Raw genomic sequence first — 16621 nt, forward strand, 5'->3', positions numbered from 1 at the left:
ATTTCGTTGTTACTGATATTTCTTTTGAATATATATTTGTATAAGTGTTGTAGGTGTGTCACTTCTTTTGTGAAAAGGGGAAGTGGAACAGTTTTTTGAATGCCTTTGTCTTACTTTAAGTAATTTAACTATCTATATTTTTTCTTAAAGTAATAGTAAATTTGACAATTCAAGTATTTATGTGTTAAATCAGGTTTCTGCATGAATGCTCATCAGAAACTTGGCTAGATAGTTCCTAACATATATACTTTATGCTGAATTCTCTGCATCTCCAGTTATTTTATTAACTCTGCAACAATTAGTACAGGTAGGGCTTTCTCAAGTACATCAGTAGAGTGTCTTTGCACCTGCTCTGTGACAATTTTGTGATTCTCTGCTGTTGTAACTTCTGATAAAGAGAGTAAGGAATCATCATTTACAAGATTCCTGTTGAAGGTGCTCTGGTAGCTACAGATGGCTTCATCTTTGATTTTGCAAGCTGAAGTGGATGAAATAGTGGAGCTGGGACTTCAGAGAAGCTGCCTGTCAAGTGAGGAAGTCATGGCAAAGGTTCTTACTGAGAACAGGAGTGACAGCCTGGAAGGAAGAGGACACTGGTTGCGGGTTAAAGCTTGAGGGGAGCATATTGATCAAGTATAAACCCTAGACATCAAGTGTTTGAAGGTGAAAAAGGCCTTTTTCATCTTTAAATAGAGTTTCACTTGGAGGACAGCACAGAGATTAAATGAGACTTATTTTTTCAGTAATTTAATCAATAATTTTCCTCATGTAAGATTACCTTCTGAATATCTCAGCAGATAATTAATGAAATTAATCTATCATGAACTGTTAGTTGATTCAGCAAGCTGCTTATAACTCATGCAGTTTCTTATACTGGCTGTTGGTCCCTGGAAAGAAGGAAGATCACCTAATACCTGTTGTCTTTAGGTAATGAAAATAATTTTTTTAATGAACACTTACATGGTTTTAAAATGAAAGATGGCTTTTGGCAGTATTTAGAATTCAATTTCAGACCTGAAGAAGTAGTTGTATGTCAAACATTTTTTTTCCTCCACTCCATAGAGTTAGTCTGATAAAGTACACTACCTCTCCATATAAAGCACGTATCACCTGAATGTAATGGTTAAAACCAGAGATAAGAAGCTGGTAAACACTGATGTAACCATTGTTATTTAATTTATCTTTGAAGATACCATGTAAAAGCAGCTGTCTTTTACATTTGGTGGTTTGGGTGCTAAAGCATTTCACAATCATAGAACAAATGTATCAGAATATATAATTTTTTTTATGTCTAGAAAAATGTCTATTAAATGTCACTATCTAGTTGTCTTTGGGATTCAGCTTCTACTTCAAATCAGGGAATTCTAGGCAATGGAAATGATGCTTATTGCTGGACATAGGATTAAATGACAGTCATTAACCTACTTGGAAAGCAGGTGCTTACAATCCAGCCCTCCTGCTAAAATTGCATAACAGATCTTTTTTGGTTTGGGGTTTCTTTGTTTGTTTGTGGGTTTGTTTTTTTCACTTTTTTACAAGTATAAACAAATTTGCTTTATTTTTTATGCTTTAAAATTATTAATGGGAAATTCTGAGAAGTAATTTGTTAGTGAATATATTCTAGAATATGTGTCCAGATTTTTCCTATTTACTCTGGGGGAGTATTCGTGTTTTAATTTCCTGTGTAGTAAAATAATGAAGGGATAGCCTGAAATGAATTCTGTTTAATTCAGATATTCAAAGATTATCAAGTAATGAACTATTGAGATTATTTTGTCTGATACCATGAGTAAGATAGACTATGAGGACTAGCTGAACACACATGGCTGATTTTAAGCTAGGTGGTGTTGACTGTAATATTACTTTTGGTTGAGTTACGCTTTTTGAGATTTACTTCTCCTTTCCATTACCTATTATTATATCTCTAGCTGGTATTTCTGAAGCCACATCATTGTGTGCTGTGACTAAGTCTGTTCATAATTGCTGCTTGGCAAGGTGGTCCTCCTATGCTGTAAAGTTTCTTGTTGCTGGTAGCCTTCAATTTGACTGTATAGAACCACACATTTCAAGTGTGCATCCTAGTATCTGAGGTTGTTCAGTGCCAGGGACTTGGGTGGCTTGTAGCAGGCACTAACAGACCTGTGATTTATCTGTCAGAACAAGGTAAATTTGGATTTGTTTCTTTTTTTGGGAGAGTTGTATAACCAATGATGGATATACAGCTCTAATTTCCACTGTTATCTTCCATTTTTACTAATCCAGATTGTTGGCAATTTTCCACATGCCTTAGTTGTAAACAGCTTGATTCCCTCCACCTTCTGATTTCTGCAAAAGGTGTAGGTTCCAATTCAGGAAAATGTTTAACTTCACACATACCTCTTATGCACCTTGAAAGTCAGGAGGAATATAGCCACCAATGTATTGGCTACGTTTGAGCTCAGGAGCTCTGTTAATTGATAGATGTTATCTAGCAGACAGTATCTTATTCTATCAGACATTACAAAAGAAAAATCCCACCTGTATATAATGACATATAGTATTTTGCAGAATGGCAAGCGTGATTAGGCATCTTTACTTGAAGCTTTCACAGCTGAATGTTGACTTTTTCAATAATCATACAGTATAAATTAAAAGTTTTCCTCTACTGCCTGTTGGCTTCAGGGGTGTTTAGTGAATATTCTATATATCCTTTTGAAATAATGCTCAGAAAAAAGTTGGCTACATAACCTATTCACACGAATGTGCAACTGCAATTCTGTGTGGCCTGTTGTAGGACTTTTTACTACCTTGTAGGAAGAACAGCATCAGGGTTTTAATTTCAAAGCAAACCCTTAGATACATTCTGATCTGATTAATCAGTTAATGTCTCTTTAGAACACATTTTTCCCTGTGGTGCCTTTGAGGTATATTTTAATGAAAACTGTCTGGCTTGAAAGTTCTTAGCTGCCATGATAGCTTAAAAAAACAGGAAAGGCATAATCTATCTTTCAGTTAATATATGTAGTGTAAAATACCATTTAATGTACTTTAAAAGTGAGTGAACAGAAATTCTCCAGGATTCTTAACTAAAGCTCTGAGCAGTGGAAAAATGAAGGTTTTCAGCAGGTTGAAAAGTAATTTGAAATTTAGAGTGAATATCCCATTGTTATGAGAAGCTGTTGTATTTTACAGAAGTGGAGTTGTTTTTGTAGTTTTATTCTATTATATCTTTCCCTTGCTTTTCAGCATAGAAATTTTGGGTTGGGAGGTGGTGGCCTTTAGTTTTATGGTAAAGGTTTAAGGTACAATTGCTCAAGTAATTTTAAGCTGTTTAGACACTACAGACCTACTCAGACTAATTTCAGATTTGAAGACTTCTTCCCCACCCCCGCTCCCCTGTTTTGGAATGGTGAAAAGTAGGTAAATTCTGACTTATGGATGATCTTTGAGTATGTAGTTTTATTTGACAGCATCTTGTTTATTAGAAGGATGCAGAGATGGGAATATCTTTCAGGAACTTCATAGCAATATGGTCTGATTTTTCCTTAGTCACTGAGTAATTTTCTCTTTCAATTGGATATATTTGTGATCTGAATAATGATGATTCATTGTTATAGTATTTTATCTGAAGTTGGGAAAAGTGCCTAGTTGTTTAAAAGGTTAAAATTTAACTAAGAAAGAAAATAACCACACCTTTTTGTTTGAAATACCATTCTTTGTTTTGTTGGTTTTTTTTAATATGTAGCATGAAATTAGGGCTCAAATTTCTTTCCTTCCTTTCCCTGAAGGGAGCTTTAAGTCTAGAGCAGGCTTACCTGTCTAATGAACCAGAGTTTGATGTCTGAAATTAGGTGGGTTAAGAGTAGGTGCAAGTGTTTGCATATCTTAACACAGAGTTGTTATCAGATTGTAGGAGGTTGGCCTATGAAAACAAAAAGGCCCTTTGTTTGTCACAAGAGTGACAAACTAGAAGTGAGTCTTACAGTAAAGAGAAGAAGGAAAAAAAGGTATAAAATAATGAGATTTGCATTGATTGCAATAATACTGATTTTGTTGTGAAAGTATTATAATATAGAAAAGAGAGCAATGACAAAATTGGGGGGTTCACTCTAAAGGTAAGGAAAAATTTGACATGAAACAAAATTTTTTCATCAGATTGAATTTATAATATATATATTTAAATACATTTTTTTCTTACACAGAATAGCACATCATTACCTAAATTACTGGTAAGCCTTTCAAAGATTGCTCAGGTTTTTTTTTTTTTCTTTTCTTTGTTCTAGTTGCATTAAAATCTTCTAACTCTACCAGACCAGAAAGAAATGGCATTCAGGAAACCTCTAGAACAGGAAAATGTGGAGAGGGAATGCAGATCCTGGAAGGAGAACTCCTATTGCAGGTATGTTTTGCAATAGACATATTGTATGAAGATTTAAATTAAAAAAAAAAAAAACAAACACCAGTATTTAGCATACTAGATGCTCACTGATGAGATAGAAAAAGTAAGTTTTTTATTGTCAAATTCTTTCCTCATTTTCTTTAGGGTAATATTAAACAGCTCTTGCATTTTCTTGTGTAGTAGTGACTTTGGAGTGGATGTTAGAATATGGGCTCCTTTTCAATGTTTCTAAGTCATTTGTTGGGGGGGTGTCCCCCATTTCTTTGTATCTGTTGTTAATAAAGATGATAATATAAAGGAACAGTTTTTATAAGGACCAGATAAGTTACTAATTTACTGTAAATTTGGTGATTAATTATCTGAAAGAAACAATTTCTCCTCAAAACACCTTGGGCTTGGTAAAATATCTTGCTTTTTCAGTGGTTTGAAAGAACTCAACATACATAGATCCAGGACAAATTTTAAAATACTTGGAATAACTTTTATGTGAATCAATCGAAAATATTAATTGTAAAAGTGTGGATTTTTTAAAATTATATAGCCTGTTTTAATGTCCTAGAGTGTCAAAGCATATGGATAACTATGTACTATCAAGTCCAGATTAAACTCAAGAAATTACAAATATAGGTATTACAATGTTCTAACTAGTTTCACAAAATAGATTTTATGGAGACCTGCAGCTCCATTTGAATTATGTTGGTAGTCTGTCTTCTACACAGGTTTCACACTGATGTATCTACCAAAAGTGGCAAATTGTTCAGTCAGAGCCAATTGTTTGCTTAGAACAAAATTAATTTCAGTGTTCAAAGACTAGGAATGAAAACAGGTTCTAAGACTCCCACAAAACAATTATTTTAAATTGATGCTAATTGAAAATTGTTTTCTAACCAACTAAAAAAACTAGGACATGTATTTCATTTTCTAACCTTAATAAAGTATGACAGTGAACTGTTACAGAGTTACTGCTGGAGAACAGCTTTATTTTAAACAGACAAAACCCTAAAAAGCTAAAATATATGGTTTATATTGGAAGCATCTATTTAATCTGAAATATAGGGGTTTTTTTTATGACTTCTGAGTGGAAGTTATATGAGGGAACTCTTTTCCAGTATGAAAATTAAAGGGGTGATATCGTTATTACTGTAAATTCTGCCCCTCTTGGGAAGTAAGTAAATTACCGACTTTCTTAAATGAATTTGTTTTGTAAATATTTAATATATGTGAAAAAAATTATGAAAATGAATATGCAGATAGAGTTTTCTTATGTTATTGTAACAAGTCATAAGTGTGATGAAATTGGGAATTTTCTAGAAGGTAGTGGGAATTAGTAAGTTGTAAATATTGATCAAGTCCTTCCCTTCCACTTATGCTCAGAAGTCTTTTGTGTTACACAGGTGTCAATAAATTATAACTGATGATGAACATTTCCCTTTTACTATGTCCCTAATTTTTTTGGATTTGCCAGGGTGGTATGAATAAACACCCTATTGTTTGTATTTGCTTTTATTTGTTCATCAGATTCCTAACAAACAGAAAATTGTCTTTTATTTCCAACATAGAAACTCTCTTGCCAATCCAATAGATTGTGGAAGTAAAGATCCAATACATAAATGTGCCTTCCTTAAAAATTAAGCTACATTTCCTGTAAAATATTTAACTTATTTTAAATACAAAATATATTACAGCCTAAGCAAGTTTATGATAAAAAGTGCAAGACAAATGATGACCCCTAAGAAATTTTTAAAACTTAATTCTCACCAGTAATGAACAATTTTGTAATTATCTTTTTATTAGGAGCATTAGAGGCAGAAATATCATCTTCAGTTCTCCAGAATAATAAACTCACTGAGAAACTTCATTATGGCTTTTAAGATAATTATTTTTGGATTGCATTTTGCGAAAACCTCTATCAGCACTCATCTCTCATTTATTGGTATATCCAGATATATGGATTTTACAGGATATTTTGCTTAAAGAATGTGTATGGCTATCTCAGTAACAATCCTGGTTCAAGATGAACTGCATACCAGGGCTACTGCAAAATTTGATTGAATTCCAATGTACAGAAGGTGTACATAGCTCTGTATGAAAGGGACCAGAAGAACCAGTTTTAACATTTGAGACAAAGTTAGATGCTGTGCAGCTTGCAGATTTTTTATGTCAAACAGCTGAGGTGAAAGGCCCTGCAGAGCAGGTCAGCAGAGGACACGAGCACCTGCCATTGCGGCATTCTGCTCCCGTGAAATTACTGCAAGCTTCTTCAAAACCAAGGATTCTGTGTAACCACTCAAGATGTCTTGGATTGGCTATGCTGTTTAATTTCAGATTCCTATTGGTTTTTTTCCAGCTCATTCTTTATTCATGTAGAATTTACTAAATGTATAAGGAGTTTTTTAGAGCTAACAATGGTTTGTGAGAGTAAATTAAATAATATCTACACATTAAATTGGAGTGGTTCACAGCATTTAAAGACCAGTCACTTAATCAAATATTTCATTTATATATTATTATTTTTTTGCAGTAAGATATACGATATCCTTCCCTTACATTACATTTTCTATGTACAATAATTCTGCATAAATAAAGAGGTTTTTTTAGAAAAGTGTTTTGAGTATGCTGGCCAAATTTGCTTTTGAATGCGGCTAGAGGAAATTAAGTGGCACAATATACTCAGTCTGGCCTCTAGAGACTGCCTTTTGTTAAATCTTGACTGAAATCCGTGGAAGTAAATCGGCACCTTTCAGATGAGCTGCCAAGTCACAAATGTACTGTTTGCTATCACAACAATTGCCATGGACGGTATTGATTGGGAGTTCAGATAAATGCCCTTTGCGTGACTTTAAGTGTGGAGCCGCCTGGTCTGCTGCTCCATGGAGGGGGAAATCTCTTGAAAAACATTGTTTACTTGCAACAGTCCGCTTGTGCCGACGTTTTCTATTTTAAGTGAGCTATAAAATGTTTTCTTGGGCTATGTAGGGGATCTTGATAGCTTGATTTCCTGTCCACAGTGGCCTATCTGCACTATGAATAGAATGGATTTGGGGACTGGGTTTGTGACATGGCTCTTGTTTGTGCTGTGGACAGCTGGGGGTATCCAAGGCTTAAACCACACAAGCATTGTGAACTGTGGTTGATATTAGATAAACTTATAGTTCATACTGCTGTCCCTTGTCGCATATAATCAAGAGTATTTAAAAGTCTTCAACATGGTTTTGTTTTCTCCACTGAATTTAAAAAAAATTTGTTACTTTTTTTGTTGGATCCAGTTTTCTTCATTTTAACATGTATACTGTAGAGAGATGCAATGAGGGATCCTTCTGTTTATGCTGTTAGAAAATGATATGCTTTTACATGCTTCACATTGTATTGGGGGTCTACAGTATAGGTAGAGCCGCAATAATTATCTGGAATTTTGTCTCTGGAACTGACAGATTGGTGTGTTTCTTCCCCAGGCATTAAATGGATTTGTGTTAGTTGTTACAGCAGATGCTCTGGTTTTTTACGTCTCTTCTACTATCCAAGACTACTTGGGGTTCCAACAAGTAAGTTTATTTCTTCTTCTATTTTTTTCAGAGATTTTGCTTAATTTCAGAGAACATCAGTGTTCATATGTAGGGTTTTAAAATACTTTTTGTACTAAAAATTTCAGTTAGGTACTTTAGGTTGAATTACTTTGAAACCATATTACTTTTCTATCAGCTTTACATAGCCAGTATGTCAGGCCAAGCACAACAGGAATATAATTTCCAAAGTTGAGTTAGGCAAGATAGGAAATTTTCGCACTTAATTATTCTTTACTGGAACGACTGTTTGAAATTTATGCTGTGGTGTTACCCAGTTTATGATGCTGAGTGAGACATAATTCAGTGGGAAGGTAATTATTTTAATAGAAACCTTTCATGCAAAACTATTTCCATATGCCTTGAGATTTTAAATATCCAGTGGGTAATTCTGGTATTTTTAGAATTTGTTCTCTTGCTCATGTTTATTTATTTAATTATTAATTTCAAAACAAGCATTTCTTTTTGCTATTTATGGTGCAGGTCACATATGGCTAACTTCTTTGGGCTTGCAAGCCAGGTGCCAAAGTTCTAAAGACCAAGGCATAGCAGGAAAATTCTGCCTTTGTTAGAAAACTCCTGGGATTACTTTATGTGAAGATGATAGTTCTAGTTCTCAATGCATATCTGTGGATACTGCATATAGACATTCAGCTGCTGTCTAAAAATAGGGAGAAACCTTGGTGGGTCTGCAATTTTAGGTAACTGGTAAGAGATTGGGGAAAGTTTGTGTAAAAGAAAATATGTCAAAAAAACCCCATTGTTATTCCTGGGGTTACATATTCCTTCAGTGTTGGGGAATGAAAAAAGAAAAGCTTGGAAAAAAAATTGGGCATAACATTTTTGAAGTAATGCCAGCAAATTAAGTGCATAATATAGAAGTGAAGTCTTAAAGTTACAAAAATTAGCATTTCTGGCAATTATTCTGGAAAATACTGGTTGTTTTATTAAATTCATCATAGCAAAATTTGACTTAGGCTTCTGCTTTTGCCAGTTCATTTAAATTACTTTAGATCTATGTTTTATTTTAGTATTTTCTGTTTATATAATGGTTGGGTTTTTGAAACATGCCAAGAATGGGGATCCTAACTCTTCGCAGTCAACTGAGTCTTTTCTTGAATATTTTGGGTGTTTTTTTCCCCTGTTAAGTTCCTTTAAGCACTGATCCTTGCTTTAGTGCCTTTGCCATTTAGATCACATTCCTAACCACACAATTGGTAGTGGTATAAGAGATTAGTAATTACATGTTTTAACACATCCTTAAGAAGTGACAAAGCTTTCAGGCAAACAAATCCACTGTTTATAATCTGCTTGGCTTAGTTTTGGCAGTTGTTTGGATCAGGGTCTTTTGCTTCTTTTGTGTTCCTGTAGCATCTATAGTGGGTCAAGTCAAGTACTAGCTGGCAAGTACTTTATTTACCACTGTGTAAAATTAAATAATTTAAACGGTACCTAAGCATAGCATTTCCAGGCCTTCTTAGGTAAAAGCAGGTAAAGAAATAGTTGACATAATGTAACATTCTTTTTCTAAGGCAATATTTTTATTACTGTTTCCTACATTTACAGTCATGGGTGTAACTGAACTGTTCTCTATGCTGCTAAAAATTGTTTCATGCAGCTTTGCCACATACATGTGATTGTATGTATTTACCGCTGAGCAAAATGGATTTTGCTATATTCATAACAGCATTGTCAATCAGACAACTTGTATCATATTGTCATATAATTTTCTTTTTCTCATTCTTTCACACCTTTTTCCTTTTGTTCATAGTCGGATATCATACACCAGAGTGTATTTGAATTGATTCACACAGAGGACAGACCTGAGTTTCAACGACAGCTACATTGGGCATTAAATCCTGCCCAGTCAGGAGATTCTGGACCAAGTGTACAAGGTGAGAACCAAACCAATTAATGTGTTTGCCTGTCTGATTAGTTGTTTGTTTTTTGGGCTTTTTTAATTTGTCTATGTAAACAAGTTTAGATCATTTTATATGAAGAAAGGAAGAAATAGCATCTTTCAAATTTATTTGACTTTTATGGACATATTTAGCCAACAGTGAGAATTACTAGTTTTGCACTTTAAATAAGCGCTGTTATTCACAGCAGAGCACCATTAAAATACTAATTATACTTTGAATTGGAGGAGTTTAATTTGGAGTGTGACAAGGTTTCTTAGACTGATCAGTCTAAGAATGTGCTAATTACGGTCTTAATAGAGGGAATAGTGTATTAATTGCCACATGGATGAGCACTTCTCTTAGAGATAAAAGGGGAAGGGAAATAAAAGATGAAATAGAGGGGCCTTTAAGATCAACTAATGTGCATGCTAGAGCATAGGGTTGTCACGTTACTGGCTGATGCTTAAGTGAGCTGCTATATTGAGAAACAGCTAAGGAGAATCACACTGCCTGTGTATCAGAGCAGTGATGTGTAGGTGCAGGTAGTTATGTGTAATACAGGAAGCATGTGCCTGGATCATAATGACAACAAAGCCATTGAGACAACTGCTCCATTTTAATGCTCCTTTTGCACAACAGTTGTTTAAACATGTAGGTAAAATCTTCTGTTACACTGACTTGATTATAGAGGTTATTTTAATCCATAAAAAAGTCCAATTTTTTTAATAAACCTGCCATTCTTAAAGTAACTTGATCTAAAAAAATTTAGAATATGGAAATGCCATGATTTGATAGAGAAAAGTTACTGTGCTTGTAATACACCTCAGTATATTTCAGTTTTTCACTTAGTGGTCCACATTGTTAAATCATCTCTGGATCAATCTCCACAGGCCTGCTGCACAGCTAGTTAATAGTAGAGTTCAGGACAGCAAACAGTAAGGTGCTCAGAAACCAGATTTTCATGTGGTGACTTCCTGTTTGCTTTAGAGTGAAATGGTGTTCTATGGACCTTAAGTAAGTGCATATGAATTTACAAAAGGTTGTCTGAAAACTATGACACCAGGCTGAATTGGCCTCAGATTTGACTGAACGACAAGAAGTGCTGAGCAGAATTACAAACAATTCTTTGTTTTGTATTTTGTGTTTCTAGCTTGCTAAAAACTGCTAATTGTGCCCATTCCTGAAAGGCCAGGGTGCATGGGGCTTTGAGCAACCTGGTCCAGTGAAATGTGTCCCTGTCCATGGCCAGGGGCTTGGAATTAGGTGATCTCCAAGGTTGCTTCTACCCTAAACCATCCTATGATTCTATGATGACTTTTGAGTCTCAAGTAGCATAAAATGTTTGGATGTTGAGGATTTTTAAACTGAATTCAGATTTATAGCAAAGAATAATGCTATGACCATAAGGATCCCTTCCATTTTTCATAATTTAATCCATTTCTGTTTTAATACATTCAACTAGCATTATGTAGATATTTATAGATACAATTACGCTCTGGCTTCAGCACAGATTCCATCCTGAGTCTGGGAACTAATTCTGCTTCAGTTAGCCTGGACTGGTTATTTCTCACACAAGACTCTGGTATGCTGCTAGACCACTGGTTTCCTCAACTGTTACTGTGCTTCCCAGATATTCCTACCAGTCCTGTCTTGTTCCCGGAGAAGTTTGCAAAATTCTGATTTTTCAGTCCCAAATATCCACTTTGGGGCATTAAGTCTGGACTATCTTTTGAACTTCCCGTGTTGCGCAACCATATGGTCTTGAGTTTAAAGACAAGCTCTAATGCACTGCATGTTCTGCACATTGCTCCATGGTATTGATAAGATCCAGTGTGAGATTTGTGAGGGATATCGGTTCTAACCCCGGCATGTTAACTGGTAGTTTTGCTCTCGGGATTGTAGATGCTCTGTAAGATTCTTTGCCTTCTTACAGTGAGTCACTTCTTCAAGATCTTGGCAATAAAACCTCCCTGCCTTCCGTCTTCCTGGAAAAGTGCAGCAGTAGTGCTTTCACAAGTGTAGGAGGCTCAGTTTTGAAGCCCATTGCCTGCTGTTTTGAATTGTGTTCCCCTCCTCTCAAGAGCCACTTCTTCCACCACAGCTTTGCTCACTCTTGGGTACTGTGCATTTTACTATGGAAGTTGACAAAAATCCACAGGACCCAGCTGGACTTGCTGAACCTTCAAATTTCAGCTCTGTATTTTACCAAAAGAATAACATTGAGTTTCTTGTGTGGCAGTAATGCTGAAGGGCACACCTACCAGTGCCAAGGATGCCAGTAGAAACCCTGGCACTGCTTTTTGGGTACTAGATCTGCACCCGGTCAAAGTTGGCAGCTCTGAAATATAAGTTTGGATTTGCAAACTTATATATATTATATATACTTATGTATATAATAATATACTTATATACTGTTTCTTTGATGCTCCTTCTTCATAATCATTGCTTCTTCAAAGAGCTTCTTGGAGAAGCACTGTCTCAGAAGTTTTGGAAATTCTCACCAGCAATTAGGCAATTAATAATAAAAAAAAAAAAATCTGCAGCAGTAGGAAGTAAGGAAGTTTGCTTTGTCTGTTGAGAACCATCCATATGATGAATGTGGGAATTAGTTATTTTCTGATTTCAAAGTTAGCTGGTAACTATCTTGGAGTACAAATACCTGAGTTTCTGTGGCTGTGGGATCTGCTCATAATGGTGACTGGCCAATACAGTTCTTCAGATGACTGTAATTTCAGATTATCCCTTTTCATACACACGACCAGCTAGGGCGGAAAAAGGTTTATTTTTCTCCATACCTTGAAGTTTATTCAGCAAATAACCTTGCATAGCAGTTCTTTTAAGAAAAAAAAGGAGCTCCTGATTTTATGTGAAAAGCTGGATAACTCAGCATTCTTGTTGGATTTAGATGGCCTTACGTTGCAAGGCCTATTGGTAAGACATCAGCAATCTCATTTGGCTCCAGTTCAGTCCCTTGAATTCATAGGAGATTAAACTGAAATGGATTTTGGTAATGATTTGTTTAACTTTGGGTTTGTTTTGCCATTGACCTAACCTCTGAGCCTATCTGTAAGTTTTTCCAGCTGTTCAAGAAACAAAATTGTATTCCAGAAGATATAATGTGGTGTGTTATTAAGTGACATGCTTTCCCTGACCTCGTCTCCATGTCTGGAAGGTCAACATGGGTTCTTAAAATCTGTATTATTATTTTGTCTGTACTTGATAATTTGTTCTCTAAGAGTACATGCTCTTTTTTCTCAATTTCCTGCATGTATGAATTCCTAGGGAACAACCGGTGTTTTTCATATGTATTGCAAGTAAGGTCACTTTGCTAAATTTGCTGTGATAGTCATGCCCTGGTAGGTTCTCTGTATATGTAGCCTCATGTAGAACACATGTATTCTGTCAGAAGTTTATTGATTTACCTTCTGTTTTTACTTTATATTCCAAATGTTTAAGTCTGTTTTCTAAATACCACTTAGCAACAAATGCTTGTCCTGACAAGGTAGAAGGATACCATGTTGTTATCCTAGTTAACAATCATGGCTTTGAGTATTTTTTAAAACAAACAGCCCCCAAAACACAAGTACTCCAGATATACCTTGGAGAGGTAACTATGGTGTTTTGATCAGCAGAGCCCAAAAATATTTTCACTATTTAGTAGGGTGATTCTGCCTTTACTAGAGAAAAATACTGAGTTTTTGTGGCAATTTCCTAAAGTTGCTGATTTTTATTTGCTGCTACTGCTTTCACCTGGCTGTCTGGAAAGTTTCACATTTTGATACCATTACTGAGTTTTTGAATACTCAGTTCCCGTAGGTGCTGTGCCTTTTTATAGACCCTGCTGTTGTAGGAACATGGGTGTGTTCTCTGCTGAGGACTCTGCTCTCTGCAACTGATCCAGAATCTAGGCTGTTGACAAACATAATGAATAAATTAAAAACCCAAACAAACAAAAACCCCAAAGAAAAAAAACACTTAAAATAAATTACATTCAATTTTCAAATACCATAGCCTGTAAAACATAATCCCATCAGAAGAACTGATGCTTGACCTCAGTGTTACAATCGTTATAGGTTCTGAGGATGTTTCCAGCTTACATTGTTCTTGCTCAGGTCGTGACCTAACGTTTTGTTTATGAGACGGAAGATCGTTTGTCATAGATAGCCTTCACTAGGTGTTCTTCTAAAAATAATCCCTATAAATAATCCTCTCCTGCAGGAGATAATGGGTTTTCACAGCCAGCAACCTATTATAACCCAGACCAACTTCCTCCAGAGAATTCTTCCTTTATGGAAAGGAATTTCATCTGCAGGTTACGATGCCTTCTGGATAATTCATCTGGATTCCTGGTGAGTATGGAGTTACATAAAAACTTCCACATATGCTTAAAAGTTGGAAATCTGCATTAAACTAACAAGAGGTGCAGCAATTTACTTTATTTGTTAAGTCTCCAAAGATAATCTGAGCTGCTTGAACCACAGTGTTTCAGTTAGTGACATTGAATGTCTCCCCTTTAACATGTTGTCATAACCAGGTGCAAGTTCTCTCATTTCTCATGGCCCAGTTTCCTCAGTAAAATGCAAATAAGCAACTGCTTTTGTAAAGTGCTGTGTGATTTGCAGATAAAAAGGCATTGCAAGAGTATTTTCTTGTATCAAGTTGACTATGTTGAGATGTAATAAGCTATAGTAATTAACAGGACAATAGTTCTTCCGTTTTTGGGAAAGTTTGTCCTTGCTCTTTTTAATGCATTTTTTTGCTAGTCAATTATTTAGATTTTAAAGCAAGTATGGGTTTATCACCCTCTGCGATATCTCACAAATAGAATTGCTTACAACTGCAAAATTGAACATACATATATGCAAGAGAAATAATGATATAGTTATATGTATGTATGTTCATTAGAATTTTAGAAGCCCCAGATGATATTTATTACTTACTACATGTTCAGGGGTTTTTTTTTGTTTTTGTTTTTTTTACAGAATAATCTTCCCATTAATTAATTTTCCAGTAAGTTTATTAGTAGATCTTGAAGTGACACAGGGGTATAACAGCAGTATTCTGTACTTGTTAGCTAACTTTTATGTATGCTATCCTATAAAGCTTGAATCTGATGGGTCTTAAAAAAAATGAAAAATACATGTTTTCCATCAAAACAGAAATATCTTGCTCTTAAGTATCTCCAGCATATAACAATTACTTTTTTCCTCATCCTAAGGCTATGAATTTTCAAGGACGATTAAAGTTTCTTCATGGACAAAACAAGAAAGGCAAGGATGGTGCTACTTTGTCTCCTCAGCTTGCTCTGTTTGCAGTAGCTACTCCCCTGCAGCCACCATCTATCCTTGAGATACGAACCAAAAACTTCATCTTCAGAACTAAACACAAACTGGATTTCACACCTACTGGCTGTGATGCAAAGTAGGTATAAATTATTCTGGTAACAGTCTAGTAATCTGCCAGTGAGATAGGTTTCAAGTATGTATTTGAAATATAAAGCAGGCTACTCTTTCAGTATATAAACTGTTTTAGTGATGGTTGTTTATAAACTATTAAGGTTTTTCTCTTCAGCCCTGCTAACAAGGAAAGAGAAATGGGTTTGCCATAGTCTATTTCCTGGAAATGGCATAGTGCTCTCTGACTCTCCAGTGTTAGAAAAACAAAGCAAAAACCCACAAAACCAACCCAAAATAAAAAACCCAAAAGACAGCATACTAATGAATTAGGGAACAAAAAAAGTTTCATGTTAAATCTGGTTTGAAATTTGGCTTTAGAACTGACAGAACAAGTGTTTCATTTCATTTTACATGCATATTTTCTCCTTCAGTTCAAATAGGTGTAAAATAAAATGGAATTTTTTTTTCTTCAAAATAAACTAATTAAGTATTTTTTTATGCTATGACTTTTACCTATTTCCAAACCATTTTTTTCCCTATGAAAAATTTGGAAACACTACTTCATTACTAGATCAAAATAATATTACTATGCATCAACATGGCAAGAAGCCCATTAGGATGCTTTTTTATCAAAAAAAAACCTCTGGCTTCCTTCCTTCTCCTCTCCCTCCTATTTTTGACTGACAATGCTTTCATTTGCAGTGGAGTCTCACATATGGGTTTCCATGCGTACTTATAGGATACAGTTAAATTACTTGGTATTCTGTCTACTTAGACACCAAAATGTTTTACTTCTCTAAGCTGATACAAGTAAAAGTTAAGAAAATGTTAACACAAGTGTTTCTTTCCTCTGATATTTTCATTCACTTGAAACTTCCAATTTTTGTCCTATTTTACACTTTTATGTATATTGTTCCCCATCCCTATTTTCCCCCTTTTTTTACCTTTCTGTCTTTGAATCTCCATTTCTTTGTTCCAAATAACCTTTAAGTCTCTTTTTGACTGTCTTTTTATCATGTATTGCACAGAGATCACATGAATTCTGTTAAGTGTTTCATCTCCCCAGCCTCTAGTAAAGTTCTCTAATTTTAGCTGCCAGGGTCAAACATGACTATCACTAGTAGTCCTCTGAGTCATATCTTGTTTAAATGCAAACACAGGGGTCCCAAGCCCCTCGATAGCAAACGGAATGTAATTCTGAAATACACCTGGGTTTGAACTTTAAGGTACTAAAAATTCTAATTTAGGCAAGAAGTTTTAGACAACTAAAGTTAAACCCCTACTTAATTCTACACACAAGCACCTATAGGTAAATTCTAAGAAACATGGCTAAGGAAATAGTTTCTTTCTTTGGAACCAATGGGAGCTGACTGCTAGGAGTGAATA

General features: G+C 35.1%; 1 protein-coding gene across 1 annotated transcript in view; it reads left to right on the forward strand.

Annotated features, from left to right (window-relative positions):
• Positions 1-16621, forward strand: part of LOC138106405 (aryl hydrocarbon receptor-like) — a 63482-nt gene that overhangs the window by 35358 nt on the left and 11503 nt on the right. The window contains exons 3-7 of the mRNA XM_069006957.1: positions 4263-4378; positions 7831-7920; positions 9710-9833; positions 14058-14188; positions 15058-15260. Coding sequence (XP_068863058.1) covers positions 4263-4378; positions 7831-7920; positions 9710-9833; positions 14058-14188; positions 15058-15260 — 664 coding nt within the window. The remainder of the gene's footprint in view (positions 1-4262; positions 4379-7830; positions 7921-9709; positions 9834-14057; positions 14189-15057; positions 15261-16621) is intronic.

Source organism: Aphelocoma coerulescens, chromosome 2 (assembly GCF_041296385.1).
Source record: "Aphelocoma coerulescens isolate FSJ_1873_10779 chromosome 2, UR_Acoe_1.0, whole genome shotgun sequence".
NCBI lineage: Eukaryota > Metazoa > Chordata > Aves > Passeriformes > Corvidae > Aphelocoma > Aphelocoma coerulescens.